The sequence below is a fragment of the Theropithecus gelada genome, chromosome 6 (genome assembly GCF_003255815.1).
Source record: "Theropithecus gelada isolate Dixy chromosome 6, Tgel_1.0, whole genome shotgun sequence".
Classification (NCBI taxonomy): domain Eukaryota; kingdom Metazoa; phylum Chordata; class Mammalia; order Primates; family Cercopithecidae; genus Theropithecus; species Theropithecus gelada.
Window position 1 is genome coordinate 195,687 of NC_037673.1, and position 16,535 is coordinate 212,221.

General features: G+C 54.1%; 1 protein-coding gene across 1 annotated transcript in view; it reads left to right on the plus strand.

Annotated features, from left to right (window-relative positions):
* AHRR (aryl-hydrocarbon receptor repressor) overlaps positions 1 to 14,082 on the plus strand; it is a 110,154-nt gene extending 96,072 nt beyond the window's left edge. Inside the window, exons 7-11 of the mRNA XM_025387341.1 lie at positions 183 to 319; positions 3,936 to 4,135; positions 8,531 to 8,592; positions 8,875 to 9,016; positions 9,922 to 14,082. Of these exons, the coding sequence (XP_025243126.1) occupies positions 183 to 319; positions 3,936 to 4,135; positions 8,531 to 8,592; positions 8,875 to 9,016; positions 9,922 to 10,903 (1,523 nt within the window). The 3' untranslated portion in view covers positions 10,904 to 14,082. The remainder of the gene's footprint in view (positions 1 to 182; positions 320 to 3,935; positions 4,136 to 8,530; positions 8,593 to 8,874; positions 9,017 to 9,921) is intronic.
* Positions 14,083 to 16,535: the final 2,453 nt, after the last annotated feature.

Below are 16,535 nucleotides of genomic sequence, written 5' to 3' on the forward strand. Positions count from 1 at the left end.
GTCCGAGCGACGTCTAGAAGGATGCTGGGCGCAGGAGGAGCGCGCGGTGATAGTGTTTACATGACCTTGCATATGAGAGCCATGGGTGTGTTTGTTGCGTGCTCTGCGCATGCAGTTGTGCGTGTGACCTGTGTGTTTTGGCTTCTCCCACCGCCGCGCCCCTTGGCCACTGTGGTCTGCAGGAGATGACGCCATCCTGGGGAGGCTTCTCAGGGCCCAGGAGTGGGGAGCAGGCGCGCCCACCGAGTACTCAGCCTTCCTGACCCGCTGCTTCATCTGCCGTGTGCGCTGCCTGCTGGACAGCACCTCGGGCTTCCTGGTGAGTGTGTGGGCCCCTGGCAGGGGGCTCCCGACATCTGGGGTGCATTCTGCCCTGGGGTGGAAGGAAACAGAGGGCAAGAGGAGGTGGGGGCGTTAACCCACGTGTCCCTGGTAGAGGGGCGAGGGCTGGCGCTGAGCTCTGTGCACGCTGGGATGGTATGGGGCCTTGACGGCTCTGAGCATGTGAGGGGATGCGTGATGAGTCAACTGTGAGGCCTGCTGTGGTGGACAAGCCAGGTCGATGAAAATGTAAAACTCTGCAGTAGGTTTATACTCTAGTAGTTTCTTTATTTGTAACTTATTAAAATATTTTTTAAAATGTGCCCCACCTCTGCCAAGGGCTGGCAAGCTGGGAGAGCCTCTGGCTGTGGCTGGCATGAGTGGCTGAGCCCACGGCTACTGCCCAGCTTTTTGGTTTCACCCTCTTCTCTTGCAAACAGATACTTGGGATTTTCACTTGTGCTATTTGACTGTTTCTTCTTCCAGCTCCTCATTGAATCAGAGAAATTCTCCGCATTGGACGTGTCAGGGCAAAGGCCTCCCACCCTGCCCCAGACCCCTGCCCACCTTTCAGACCCCTGAGGCACTGTACTTCCCCTGGGTCGCAGCACAGTCAACCCTGGGTCACAGCCCCTGAGAGGCCCAGTGGTGGCCCCTGCTGTCTCCTGGCTGCAATTCAATGCCACAAGGCCCTCTCACCCCAGCACCCTAGCTGGGCAGGCCCCTTGGGCTCAGCTTTCCACCCATATGTGGACCCATGACCTCCTGGGGACCTCGGGTGCAGACCATCCCCACGGCAGAGGCACCTGTGGGTCTGCCTGTTTCTGTCTCTTTCCCACCCACTGGGTGCCTGGTGGAAGGACCAGCTCTCCACAGGCCCTAGATCTGCTGCCACAAACATGCCCCAGGGCACAGCTTTCATTTAGGTAACTAGTGACAATAAAGTTTTTTTTTTTTTTTTTGAGACAAGAGTCTCGCTCTGTTGCCCAGCCTGGAGTGCAGTGGCGCGATCTCAGCTCACTGCAAGCTCCACCTCCACCTCACGCCATCCTCCTGCCTCAGCCCAGCCTCCCGAGTAGCTGGGAGTATAGGCGCCCGCCACCACGCCCGGCTAATTTTTTTGTATTTTTAGTAGAGACGGGGTTTCACCATTGGTATTTTGTTCTATATTTTGTGGAAATTAAGATACTTACTTTTATTGGCTAAGGAATGTTGTTCATTTTTAAAAATTATATGACCAATTCCTGGTTAATTAAAAACTCTTATTTCTAGATGACACAAAATTGGAAGGATTTTACTGTGCAGCCAGTGAAATATAGTTTAAAATGAAATTGTCAAACAAAGAACTGAATGGAGGAAATAAGCCAGAGAAATTAGATTGATGCTAAAATGTTGCAATGAGGTTTATATGAATAAGTGTCTGATTCTGTTTTCCCATTAAAATCCATTCATCCACAGCACCATAAAGGGCTCCTGTATTGACAGAGAACACACCAAGACCCTGCAGGACCTCACAGCTCTTCCCAGCTTCCACCCTAAGTGGTGCAGTCTGGGCAATGTGGGTGTCATGGAAGCTCCCTCATGCCACAGGGCCAGCTGAAAATGGTAGTCTTTGAGATTCGGCTGAAATTAACTGGGGAGCTTGAAGTCAGCCGTGTTGGGAATATTTATACTAAAGAAATTAGCAAACGCTGCATATCTGGGAAGTTTTCCCCCGGAGAGCTAGATGTTAAACATTTTCCAGCACACCACTGCCTTGAATCCCCCACACCAATTGTGTGAGTGCTACACAGCAGGTGTTTATTATTTCTTTAATATATACGTGGACAGATGGAAAGATGGATGAATGGATGGGTGAATGGTTGGATAGATGGGAAGATGGATGGATGGATGGATGAATGGATGGATGAGTGGATGGATGAATGAGAAGATGGATGGGTGGATGGATGGATGGGAAGATGATTGATGGATGGATGGGAAGATGGATGGGTGGATGGATGGATGGACAGATGGAAAGATGGATGGATGGATGGATGGATGGATGGATGGATGGATGAGTGGGTGGATGGATGAGAAGATGGATGGATGGATGGGAAGATGGACGGATGGATGGGAAGATGGATGGGTGGATAGATGGATGGACAGATGGAAAGATGAATGGATGGATGGATGGTTGGATAGATGGGAAGATGGATGGATGGATGGATGAGTGAATGGATGAATGGGAAGATGACGGATGGATGGATGGATGGGAAGATGATGGATGGATAGATGGATGGATGGATGGATGGATGAGTGGATGAGTGGATGGATGGATGAGAAGATGGAGGGATGGATGGATGGGAAGATGATGGATGGATGGATGGTAAGATGGATGGGTAGATGGACACATGGAAAGATAGATGAATGGATGGATGGTTGGATAGATGGGAAGGTAGATGGATGGATGGACAGATGGAAAGATGGATGAATGGATGGATGGATGGTTGGATAGAGAAGATGGATGGATGGATGAGTGAATGGATGAATGGGAAAATGACGGATGGATGAATGGATGGGAAGATGATGGATGGATAGATGGACGGATGGATGGATGAATGGGAAGATGGATGGGTGGGTGGATAGATGGACAAATGGAAAGGTGGATGGATGGACAGATGGATGGGTGGGTGGGTGGGTGGGTGGTTGGATGGATGGATAAATAGACGGATGGGTGGATGGATGGCTAGACGGACAGATTGATGGGTGCATGGATGGACGGGAAGATGATGGATGGATGGATGGTAGATGGGAATATGATGGATGGGTAGAAACATGGATAGATGAATGGATGGGTGGATGGATGAATGGATGGGAAGATGAACAGATGGATGGGAAATGGATGGATGAAAACATGGATGGATGGATGGAAAGATAGATGGATGAAATAAGGATAGAGAGAGGGTGGAGCCACATTGTGGGGTCATTCTTCCATAGAAGGCAGTACCCCTGAAGGCCTTTGGTAAACAAGTAAATGATACATCAGCCTTCCGTTTGTAGAGAGATATTTTATTTTCTTTTATAACAAACTCCTAGGTTACTTGCTGGCTTTTAAAATCACACTGTACACCCTAGATAAATAAAACCAAGTTGTGCCTAAATTTTATTATTACAAATGAAGAATTCATAATTTGTAAATGGCGTGTTAAAGCTGAAACAATCTTTGGAGATAATCCACTCCTGCAAATTCCTGCCAGAGGGTTGGCCGCTGGCCCGGCTGTGGGTGGGTGGCAGGTCCCGCAGGTGCAATTCATGCCCACCTGTGCATGGCATGGTGCACATGAACGTGCACAAGCACACACGCAGGAATGAACCGGTCAATCAAAGGCAGTCGCCACGACTCCAGAGAAACTGGGAGTGGGGGATGGTTTCAGGATGACTCAAGCACATGGAATCACTGCGCAGGCCCTGGAGTCGCAGGCTTGGCAGCTGCTGCTCTGCTGTCCCTAGCCGCTCATGGTGAGCTGCCTCCCTGTGAATTCCAGCCACTGTCACATCCTTGAGTTCTGTGTCCTGTGACCACCTTGCCAGGGCACTTTGTGAACACGCCTTCCTCTCTATCTTTAAAACACCAGACGATGCAGTTTCAAGGAAAACTGAAATTCCTGTTTGGACAGAAGAAGAAGGCACCGTCGGGAGCCGTGCTCCCCCCGCGACTGTCGCTGTTCTGCATCGTGGCGCCCGTTCTCCTCTCCTCCACAGCGGAGATGAAAATGAGGAGTGCACTTCTGAGGGCAAAGCCCAGGGCAGACACCGTGGCCACCACGGATGCAAAGTGAGTACAACTCGCCCTTCACAGCTGCATGGTGCCTGCTGGCAGCCACCACAAAATGCCTCCATGCTCAGTACTTTCTGTGTCTTCTTTCTTCATTTCCAGCCAGTAATAAAGTAAGTTTTGTGTTGTAAAAGTCATTACACAACATAGGCAGCAACGATTAGGTGAAACAATGTTTTTCAAACTCATTTGCAAACTGGCAGCAAACGTTGCCTGTATCGATTCATTCCTAAATCGTCCTGTTACAGAACCAGTTTCAGAATAAGTGGCCTGACGCTGTGTCCTCAAGGGAATGGGAGGTTTGCTGTGGCCCCTGCCTTTCTCCACCTCTCGGCTGCCCGCTCTTCGCACTGTCTGTCCATGGACAAGTGGAGGTGGTTCCTGGCTGCAAGAGATGCCGGAGAAATGCATCCCTGGTGGGCAGATGGAGGGTCAATGGCACAGGTGCCCTCCAGCTGGTCCTCGTCCCTGGCCAAGCCAGTCCTATCCCACAGCTTTCTCAGCCTTTCAGAAGTAGAAAACACCCTACCTGTTGGTACTAGTTGGTGCTCGGTACCCCGAGCGTGTTGGTACTGGGGACCAGTTTGGTGGAAGACACTTTTTCCACGGACTGAGAGTGGGGGGATGGTTTCAGGATGATTCAAGCACGTTGCCCTTGCTTACTGTGCATTTCATTGCTGTTTTATTACGTTGTAATATATAATGAAATAATTATACAACTTGGCATAATACAGAATCAGTGCTAGCTCTGAGCTTGTTTTCCTGTAACTAGGCGGCCCCATGGCGGGGGGTGATGGGAGACAGTGACAGATCATCAGGCATTAGATTCTCATAAGGAGCTCGGACCTAGGGCCCTCCCTCACATGCACAGTTCACAACAGGGTTCACGCTCCTGTGAGAATCACGGCCCAGCTGAGCTGACAGGCGGCGGAGCGCCAGCGGTCGTGCGAGCAATGGGTAGTGGCTGGAAATACAGATGAAGCTTCGCTCGCTTGCCCATGGCTCACCTCCCGCTGTGCAGCTTGGCTCCTAGAGGCCATGGACGGGTACCCATCTGTGGCTGGGGGCTGGGGACCCCTGCCCTCGGGGATTCATGTCTGCAGTTTCCTAGAATGCGTTAAGTCTGTCTTGCGTGCTGGGAGAGATGTAAATGCTGTGTGTATAGAAACTGTGTGTTCTGCCTGCTGGAAAGACACCAGTGAGGTAGGGCTGGGGCTGCCAGGATACCAAAGATCCAACTTCCTCTCAGAGGATTGGGCAGGACACCTTCCCCAGCCACCTGGGCAAGTCACTGCTCTTGCCACTTCCTCCTGGGACAGCCTGGTGAGGCGGGGGCTGAATGCAGGGCAGAGGGGTGGTCTGGGCTGGCCCTGCCCCCTGGCCCCTGGCCCTCAGCCCCCGGGTCCTTGGCTGTTGGTGAGGTGCTCCTGCTCTGTGACTCTGAGACCCCCCGACTTGTCCTACTCGGCGCTGCAGGCCCAGGCCCTGGTAACCAAGCGCAGCTCAGCCTGCCCTGCGATCCTGCAGCCGCTATTGGGCAGCCCGCTTTGTTCATGGCCTGCCCACTCTGTGGGTAGCAAATACCGAGTGGGAAAGAAATCTTAGCAGGCATCGAATTCAGCTCCCCAACCCAGTGGGAATCTCTGCCATAACCCCCAGGAGTGATTGGCTGAGGCTGCACAAACCCCACACAGAAAACATTGCTGGGTCCAGACAGAACCTTGAGAACAGATTCTTCCTGGTGTGACTCGAATCTCACTGCCTGGGGTTGCCACGGCCCTGTCTTGGCTGAGCGCTCTCTGCTCTATTTGCCTTGCCCCTGGGTTATGGTTTCCAGATATGTCCTGATTCCGATGCAGCACCCGGGACATTCACAGCAGGTGGAGCCATGCGGACTGGAGACGTCCCCGCCCTGTTCTGGGCGCTGGCTTCACTGATATACCTGCTGTGGCACGTGCGTTAGGGCGATCCTAAGTTGCAGTCACGTGCGTGGCCTTGTAGTCTGACTTTGGATTCTACCTTCATTCCTTAACTTCCATTAGTATTAAATTTCATTCTTTTAGATGCAGTCTTGATTGACCTTGTCAGAGTCCAGGCTCCTGAACTAGTTTGAGATCTGGGACTCAGCAGCACCCAGCATGCTGCCGTCCCTCCTGTTCTTTGGCGCCTTTGATGGGCCAGTGCATCCTCTGTATTCACACCCGTGCCCTCCATGGGAGCCCCAGGACCCACCACTGCGACCCCTCTGGGAGGACTCCGTCACACACCTGCTGGCTTCCTGATGCAGAGGATATGGCCGAGGGCCCTTTCTCCCCTGGGTGCCTGCAAAGGAGGACCTTGGAGGCTCTGGGACCGCCGGCTCAGTGTCCAGGGTTGACTGTGAAGGGCTTCCATCTGCAGGCCCTGAGGCCACAGTGCTCTCTGTTGTGGGTGTGAGTTCCATCCTCACCTTTGACCGCTCTAAGATAACCATTTAGACAGCTCTGCAGTCTGACAGCAGCAGCCGTTATTTGAAGGTTTTCACGCTGTGTTGGTTTCCACGTTCATTATTCATTTCTGCTCATGAGCGGCTTCTGCCTGGACTCTGCCAGCCCCACCTCACTGCTGCTGTCTGAGGGTGGACAGAGGGCAGCTCCAGGGACGGCCAGGACATGGGCCAGCCTGCTGAGGCCCACACATCTCTGCAAGGTTTTAAATTAAATGCATGTACCTTATTTTAAAGGATGGAAATGTAAAGTGCAAGAGATGAAGGGAAAAGAAGTAAATGCTACACAGGCACACAGAAAGCCCTGGGGTCCCTGCAGGGCTCAGGCCCAGGTCCTCCGGCACCTACAGGGACCACGCAAACCCTGGGACACTGTCCTCTGCTTACAGTCACCATGGAGTTTCTGCTGCACACGCGCGAGCCTGGTCTTCCCTGGGAGTTCCCAGCCATAGAAGCAGAGGGGACGCAGCCCCCTGGTGTCAGAGCCAGGCAGGGCAGGCCTGGCCCCACCTCACTGTGTGTGCGCACAGCCCTGTCGTCCTGGCCCTGGGGTGGAGCGTAGGTGTGGGATTACAGGCACAGGTATGGGGCCGAAAGTCACAGCACTCCTCCAGCGGCCTGGATGACGAGACCCCCTGTGGGGCTGTGAGGGCGGGGTGGAGCCCAAGGCACATAAAGCTGGCACACAACTTCAGCTCAACAAACATGTTATTCAAACTCAGAAGGGGGAAGAAAACCAAGAATACTGACTCCCATGCGCTGAAGGTTTTTGGAATTCTCCCCACCCTGCTCTGAGCTGGATTCAGAAGCCAGCTTTCGGGATACACCTTGTGGTCCACCAGTCCTGAGCGCCACAGTGGTGCAAGATGCAAGGTGCATTCTGCAGAATCAGAGCCCTGAGGCAGCGGCAGCAGCCTCCAGCAGCCCCCAGCAGCAGCCTCCAGTGGCCCCCAGCAGCGGCCCCCAGCGGCGGCCTCCAGCAGCCCCCGGCAGCAGCCTCCAGTGGCCCCCAGCAGCAGCCCCCAGCAGCGGCCCCTGGCAGCGGCCTCCAGCGGCCCCCAGTGGCAGCCCCCAGCAGCGGCCCCCAACAGCCACCCAGTCTTCCACAGCTTTTCCCACAGGGGTTTTGTGACATGATCTTGATCTCCCTGTTCCTGAAGCCCATTCTGTGAATTCCTCTGCTCACCGTAATTCACTGGGACCCCCACGTCAGCACACCCTGTGCTTTGCAACCATTCATGGCCATACATGGGGCATTATGAGTCTCGTGTTATACCTGGGCCCCCACTCAGCCTCTGGTCCCAGCCCTCCTGGAGGTGCCGAGAGGACAGAGAGGAGGGCAGCGCAGGGGCTGTGGCTGTGGGGCCAGTCAGATGGGTTTGAACTCAACTCTGGGACCTGCTGGTGGGGCAGTGCCACTTACTGTTTCTCTTTTGAAAAGCAAAAGCAAATAGAATCTACCAGGGTGAGTTGTTGGGACTTAAGATTCGGATCAGTGTGATGCGTATGTGGGTACACACACATGTCCCATATGAGTTGGTCTCCAACTCGCCTCAGTGTTCACTTTCTGGAACATTACTACCTGGAGTCATGAGAATGGACTGTATTTTCTTTCTGGCCATCCAGGAAAAAAACATAAGCTCTAAAAATCATCCTATGATTTTATCCTTCCACTTAATGAAGCAAATTCATTAGCCCTTCATTGGCCTGAAAAGTGACATGACTTAGTATTTTCAGTAACTCTATAGCTGAGAAAATAACTTTCCGCGCTGTAAAGAATTAAACAAGAGCCAATTATTGTGTCTGTCTTTACTGCTCAGGGACGACAGCAATACCTGTCCTTATTAATTTCTACCATCGACGCGTGTTTAATCCGTACGTCATCTTGCTGTTATCTGTGTTCCTCACAGAGTAAAAGCCACCACCAGTCTGTGCGAATCGGAACCGCGTGGAAAACCCAATTACTCAGCAGGTACTTAGAACATTTCTTACCTGATCTTTTCCGCGTGGGTAAAATGTGTTACTGCCCCTTGGAGAGCTTCCCTGCCCGGCGGAGATGTCGGCGTATTCCACGGAGAAGCCATTTCGCAGAGATTCGGAGTCTGCCCTGCCGTGGACCAGTGCTGTTCCTGGGCTCTGGTCTGTGCGTTTCTGAGGAGCCGACGGGTCCTGCCTTGCTGAGAACAAGCAGCCGTCTTCCAGGAGCTCCTCAGCTCGCACCGTGACGGCTTCCTCCCCCTCTAAACCCCAACAGGAAGGAGCAGCAGAGAAAGCGGCGTTTTGGTGCTCAGGGAACAGACTGACGCTGGCCGATGGGCACAGGTTCCCACCAGGGCTCCGTGCCTGTGCCTCCGGGGCGGCCCCGACCTTGTCCTCGACCCCAAAGGGTGCTCAGGGTAAGTGGCGCCAGGCAGCCTCCCTCAGCCCTGGCAGCTCCCTAAGTCACCGTGGAGGCCAAAGAGCAGGTGGGGGAGTGATTAAGAAGAAAAAAAAAGAAGATGGTGGTGGCCTTGACCACCACGCGAGCCACAGCTAACCTTGCTCTCTGTGGAGCTGTCCACGAAGCTTCCTGGGCTGGAAGTCACGTGTATCGCTGAGGACTGACCCCGGGGAGCAGTGGCCCAGGGATGATGGGACCGAGGATGCCCAGTGGGCTCTGGGACCCGCACTCACCTGTCGCCTGGACCCCGGGTCACCCAACTCCATCCTGAGCTTGCCTTTGCTCAGAGCCCTCTCTCCTTCCTCTCCCTCCCCAGGGCCTGCCTACCGCCCAGGTGGGCCTCCTCCCCTTTCCTGACCAGCCCAGCTGTGCACCACGGGTCTCTCCCCACCCTCCAGCTCACCATCTCACAGTCACGCAGTGCCAGTCCCAAGGCATGTGGTGTCCTGTTGGTCAGCAACAGAGCCTGGCCACAGAAACTGCTGGACATGGTGTTTTCTGCTGTGCAGTTCCATGGGACCATTTGCACCGCCCCTCCCCACCCCTAGCGCTAGTGACTGGTGTGGCTGACACTGGACAGCTGGCATAGGCCTCACAGAGACACCTCCCTGAAGCCTGCACCCTCACCCCACCCTGGGCCCTCCTCACTCACCCCAGGCACACAGTGGGGGTGGGGGTGCTGGCACGGCCTCCTGGGCTGCTGGGTGGGTTAGAAGGGACAGTGCAGTGTGGGGTCGGTGTAGCAGCCCCCGCAGATTCAGCATCATCCTAATTTAGTAACCTCCCTTAGAGACCCCCACCCAAGGCAACCAGACCTGGTGTCTTCAGCTCTGTCGAATGGGCCCCATCTTTTCTCTGCAGGGACAGGGAGGAGGAGCAGCACAAGATGCTGAGCAGGGCCTCTGGAGTGACAGGGCACAGGGAGACTCCAGGACCCATGAAGCCCCTGCCCTGGACAGCGGGAAGGCACGGTGAGGATGGTGCCAGGCCGAGGCTGCAGCCCAGCAAGAGTGACCCACCCTGCCTGTGCCCCACGCCCCGCGGCTCCTGCCTGCCCTACTCGTGTGTCCAGGGCACTTTCAGGAACTCGCCCATCTCTCACCCGCCGAGCCCATCCCCCAGTGCCTACTCCAGCCGGACCAGCAGACCTGTGCGGGATGTCGGTGAGGACCAGGTGCACCCTCCCCTCTGCCACTTTCCCCAGGGGAGCCTGCAGCACCGGCTCCCTCAGCCTGGAGCTCAGCGTTTTGCCACGAGGGGCTATCCCATGGAGGATGTGAAGCTGCAGGGTGTGCCGATGCCTCCGGGGGACCTGTGCGGTCCGACGCTGCTGCTAGATGTGCCCATCAAGATGGAGAAGGACTCTGGGTCTGAGGATGCGGCAGACGGCTGTGTGCCCAGCCAGGGGTGGCTGGGGGCCAGTGACAGGAGCCGTCCAGCCACCTTCCCTACCAGGATGCACCTGAAAACAGAGCCAGACTCTCGGCAACAGGTGTACATCTCGCACCTGGGGCACGGCGTGCGGGGGACTCAGCCTCATGGCAGGGCCACTGTTGGGCGCAGCAGGGAGCTGACCCCTTTCCACCCCGCACACTGTGCCTGCCTGGAGCCCATGCACAGCCTTGCCCAGCCAGAGCCTCCCCACCAGCTCTGTGCACGGGGCCGAGGCGAACAGTCCTGCGCCTGCAGAGCTGCTGAGGCCGCCCCTGTGGTCAAGCGGGAGCCCCTGGACTCGCCCCCGTGGGCTACTCACAGCCAGGGAGCAGTGCCTGGGATGTTTCCCAAAAGTGCCTTGGCAACGCTGGTCCCGCCCCAAGCTTCAGAGTGCACGTTCCTCCCGTAGCACAGTGACCACCGCCTAGGCCCAGATCCGTCCGTCTACGCTCAGATGCGTCAGTGGCTGGGCTGCCCTGCGCCTGGTCAGGCCAGAGCCCATCCTAAGACGTGCTTTGCAGAGCTGTGCATGCGCACTCTGCTAGTCTGTGTGTGCAGGATTTGCAGTAGCGTATCCTGAGTTTTGTAAAATATCCCAATAGTTCTTAAATGCAAACTGGCCATAAATCTGTTCAAGCATGACAGTATTTCTCTTTGAGGAATTAAAATCTTTAGGAAAGTGATCACGGCTGGACAGCATCATCCCGTCCCACGGCCGCCAAGTCCACAGTCGGGATGAAGCGGTTGGGTGACCTACCTAGCTCAGCCCTCCCAGGCCACCTGCAGCTCCCGGCCTGTGCTGTGCAGGCAGAGTCAGCCCATCGCCACAGTGTGCTGCAGAGGCCAGCACACTGCAAATTAGAAATGCAACTCGCGGAGAAAGGATCTGTGAGCCCACTCATGGAGGAATCTCGAAAGTTCCAGGCAGCAGAGGCTGGCAGCGTGGGTCCCACACTGTGTGGCACCATGACAGAGTGTGAGGCCAGACCTGGACTGGAAATTGACAGGATAGCCCCTGTTCCTTCTGGACATCTCCCGAGTTCTCAGTGGGTCTCCGCAGACAGTTCTTACTAATCCGCCTCTTGGTGCATCACGTAATGCAGAGTTCACAGACTCCGGGTTTGGAAGTACAGAGAAACACAACGTAGAGAGAAGACACAGGAAACTGTGCTGTCTGTGGGGTTTCTCTCTGGCTGGCTGTCTCTACGGTTCACTCAAATGAGGGTTCCCATTGCCATCCTAGGAGAATAATTAGGGACAAGACGGACAAGTATTAACAGCATTAAAAGAGTGGTAAAGGCGATATATTCTGAGAGGAGGAAATTTGGATACAAAAGCGTAAGTCAGAAAGTGAAGGTCACCAGTCCACCAACCCGGGTAACTTGCAGCTGCTGGTGCAGTTCAGGCTTCTCCCGTGGTGTGGCCTGGAACCCCACCCGGCTGGTGCAGGCATCAGATCAGGGTGTAGAAGTCACCGCCGGGCAGTGAGGCCCACCTGTGTGGGGGCGGGAAGGCCCCTCTCCTCAGGGACAGGGCATCAGTGCCCTGACGTCAGCTCCACTGGGAGTGGCAGGAGCCACGGGAGCCGGCGGATAAGGGACCCACTACCCCATCGCACTGTGCATTCTGCCTCCCGTGTGGACTCCTGCTATGTTGTCGGCGGCTTTGGGGGATCAGTGCTTACTTAGCCCCTGGTTTAATGCTGAAGCCATTTGATAAATGCACCTTCAGTTTGTCAAAACCCAGGTTTGGTTGGCAGGACTGGGTCTTCTGCCCATCGCCAAGTGCCTGCACCTCTCAGTGGCCTGGTTCTTGGACAGTTTGCCCCCATGTGGCAGGGATAGGGATAAGGATCTCCTCTCAGAACTGAAAGAGAACAGCCAACCACCTGAGCCCAGAGTCCCAGATCCATGGTGGCCTCCTGTGACCCCCAAGCCCTGCCGAGGGGACACTCACTGACTGCTTAGCCAGGGGGCACCTTTCAAAGCTGCCCTCCGTGCTGTGCTGTCGTGGGTGTGAGATGTGCTCATGGCTTTCCACCACCGTCTCTCCCTTATCTGATGCCTAACTCATGATGGGACAGAGCTACCCAGGGGCCAGCCATGGGTGACCAGCCACTTAAGGGTCAGTCACCTGTGGAGAGCAGGCACCTGTGAGGACCAGGCACCTGAGGACTGGCCCCTACTTCCCACTTTGGCCCTACGCTAGCACAGAGCCCCTCTTTATTCATTTCTCATGCCTCTGGCCTCGGGGCGTTTATGGATTTAAGACCAGGATGGTATTTCAGAAGTTTCCCACTTCCTTCCTATTCTAACCAAGTGCCCAGCTCCTTTGCTGATCATAGAAACACCCTTAATAATGAGACCTGCAGGCCAGGCGCAGTGGCTCATGCCTGTAATCCCAGCGCTTTGGGAGGTCAAGGTGGGAGGATTGCTTAAGCCCAGCAGTTCAAGACCAGCCCAGGCAACATAGCAAGAACATGTCTCTACAAAAAAGAATTAAAAATCAGATCTGCTGTATCCCTGAAAAAGTCTCAATCAACATGCATGTTCCACTCTTGGAGTTCCCTGTCCTGAGGGCCAGCCACGTCCTGTGTTCTGGAACTCAGCCCTCAGCAGCTCCCTTCAGCCTGGGTGCTGCCTGGGTCCCAAACGTGGCAGCTGCTCTTCCAGTCTCAGGGCCGAGGAGGGCAGGGAGCTCAGTGACTGAGAGTCTTGTGTATCACAGGTCTTCAGTGTCCTGGAGCCAACGGCTGTCGCTGGGAAAAACACCAGGCCCCAAAGATCGAATCAGAGACGTGGCTGTGTGTTTGCCGATTATAGCCGGGCCCTTCAGTGCCATCAAAGGAGCACCGGGGCCTCCTTAAGCACAGACGGCAGCCCCTGCCCAGGAGGCCCCTTCACCACGTCCTGCCCTGCAGCCTCCCAGACCTTTAGACGCGCCCCCACCCAAGGCCCTCCTGGTGCCAGGTGCCAGATTGAATGGTGGGTTGCTGCCGGGCAAGCCATGCCGTGCTGATGCTGCACTCAGCACATGGGTGTCGGCTCTGCCGGTTTTGTGGTGTGGGGACCCCACATGAGGCTGCAGCCCTGAGAGCCTGGGGTCAGCGAGGTGTCCAACGTCCCTTCCCTGGTGGCAAGAAAAACTCCCCAAGTCAGCACTTTCGTTATTTTATAGCCACAACCCTCTTGGAAAACAGTGGGGAAGACGATGGAACATAGAAGGTGTGGACGTGTCACTTCTCTCTAAAATGTCATTGTTAGCACTAATTACAGGTTCATGTTTTTCTGTTTATGTAGCTTTTCCCTATATAGCTGAAAAAGTATTAAAGTCAAATATGAGGTGGGAATGGGATGGAAGGAAGATCAATACAACTTATATTTTTGCAGTTTCTACTGGAAGAAAAAAGTTTTCAATACCTAGACCAACTTGTTGAATTTTTAAAACCTATGCACTATAAATGCAACTCCCTACTGCTTTTTCAGTGCCTTTAGGAAGCTTTCAAATATTTTTTATACTGTGGTTTGTATTAAATTTGCAATATTGATGTAAAGTACATGACATGCTAGTACATGTTTAGCAAAAATTGAAATGTCTGCGAATGTCTGTGTGATTTTCCAAATGAAGTCACTTTATTTCCTTTAAAGAGTGTGCTGGTTAATCTGCATTCTAAGATAAGGCAGCAATAAAAATAAAACTCGAGAGCTGCAAGCCTCGTGAAGGGGAAAATGCCTGCCATTTCCCTGCTCCTGCCCAGCGGCACTGCATCTAGAGAGGGTCTGGGCCCCCCTCCCATGTCACTGAGGGTCAGGGCCCCTCCCGGGTGCTCTCAGGATGCCCCAGACCTGACCCATTCTGTAAGAAGCCAGGAGGGTAGAGCTGAGAGCACTGTGGGTCCAGGGTCATGCAGGGTCCGCCCTGCCTGGCACAGGACCTGCATGACAAGCCCATGGGAAGGGGGAAGGGGGTCACCGGCCCAGGCAGATTGTGGCCAGATCCCCCAATGCCATAAAAAAAATGCTGGGGTCTAATTAAGCACAAATGGCAGTCCACGGCCCAGGGAGCTGTGGTTTTGTTTCCTTTCAGGCAACTTTAGAGTCTGCGCAGACCCTGCCAGACCTCTGTCACACCCTGCAGCCCGTCAGCAAACCCGTCCTGGTCACTGGTGTAAGACTCCCATGTCCTCCTCAGGGACCAAGCCAGCCCTCCCATCTGTGGCCCCACACCTTGCCCCACCCCGCCCCCCATACTCTCTGCTCTGTGGCCTCAGGCAGATGGAGTTCCTGCATTTTCACTCCTCACCCCCAGTCTGGCTTCTGCTGAGTACGCCTGTGTGGAGTTAGGACGCATACAATTCCTTTTTTTTTTTTTTTTTTTGAGACGGAGTCTTGCTCTGTTGCCCAGGCTGGAGTGTGGTGCAATCTTGGCTCACTGCAGCCTCCACTTCTCAGGTTTAAGTGATTCTCCCACCTCAGCCTCCAGAGTAGCTGGGACTACAGGCATCCACCACCACGCCCAGCTAATTTTTGTATTTTTAGTAGAGACTGGGTTTCACCATGTTGGCCAGGCTGGTCTAAAACTCCTGGCCTCACATGATCAGCCTACCTCGGCCTCGCAAAGTGCTGGAATTACAGATGTGAGCCGCCATGCCTGGCTGGACGCACACAATTTCATCTCACTAGGCGCTGCCCAGCGTCCTCCAGAGGGCTGCACCCACTTGGCCTCCCTTCTACCAGCCACACCTCCTGGGCTCCTATCCTCCCCCCACACTGGGACCTGTATGGAAAGACTTTTTCAGTCTCGGGCTTCTGAAGGGATGAAACGGCAGCTATTTTATGTACATTTTGTTGATTCATTCATTCAGCATTATTTTTTTAGTCCATGTTGAATATCAGGCCCTGGGCCAGTGCTGGGGATGCATTCAGGAGAAAACGATGCAGACATCAGTGCTGTCCCAGAGCTGACGTCTGCACTTGTGTGGTGTGTGGTGTGCGGTGTGTACCCATGTGCAGGGGGAAGGGGGGCAGGCAGCTGAATGTGACCATGAGAACTCTGCGAGGCATGGAGAGGACCGGTGCTTTGCAGGTGCACAGAGCTGCGGTTAGGGGTGGCCCAGGTCTTTGGGGCAGTTTTATGTGGGACGTATGGACAGCTGGAGCTGAACGGCGAGTGGAGGCGGCAGCACGGCCGCAGTAAGGTCTGAGTGACAACAAAGCAGGGCCTGGGTGGAGACGCCCTGGTCATGGCTCAGAGGCTTGAGCAGGGCCCCGTGAGGAGGGTGTGGGGACAAGGTCTCCCTGATGAAGGCCGAGGGAGGCAGCTTATTCCCTGGAGCCAATGGCTCTTGTCCTTTACCTGTTTCTTGTTGCACTTGTTTGCCCTTTTAGATTGATTTGCAAGAGTTGTTTTTATTCTGGGTAGCAATCTTTTTGTCAGTTACAGATGTTGACAATGTTTTCCCTCAGTCTGTGGCTTGGCTTTTCACTTAAGGATTTAAAAAATACATCCCACAGGAGTTTAAAATTTTAGTATAGCAACTTTTCTATTTTGTTCTTTATGGAATATGCATTTTGCATCTTAGGAAAATAACTATTTTTGACCAAAAAGCCAGGTTGTCTGATATTCATATCACCACACCAGCTTCTCAGGCCTCGCTGACCCACGTGTGAAAAGCCCAGTTCTAATCGTTGTTTCTTGATGCTTTAGATGTTCTCCTATGAATGTTTCAGTTTCTAATCCACTTACTTGTGTTCTCATTACTGATACATTTCAACACAGGGTCCTCCTCATCTTCTTCCTACAGTCTCTGTGGTGGTGCCTGCATTTTCTCTCTTCCTGTTTCTATTTCTGTAGTAGCTAACCTTAATGTGGGTATTTAACAAGGTCTAAGCAGGAGTTAAGCACGGTCTCTCTTCTCCCACAGCAGGGCCAGGACTGTGGGCACTTCAGTGCCCCCCGCATCGCCCCTCAAGCTTGCTCCTGTCAAGGCGGAGGATCCCTCTAGCAATGACCCTGGGTTGGCTTCTGCTGAGGGCTGAGTT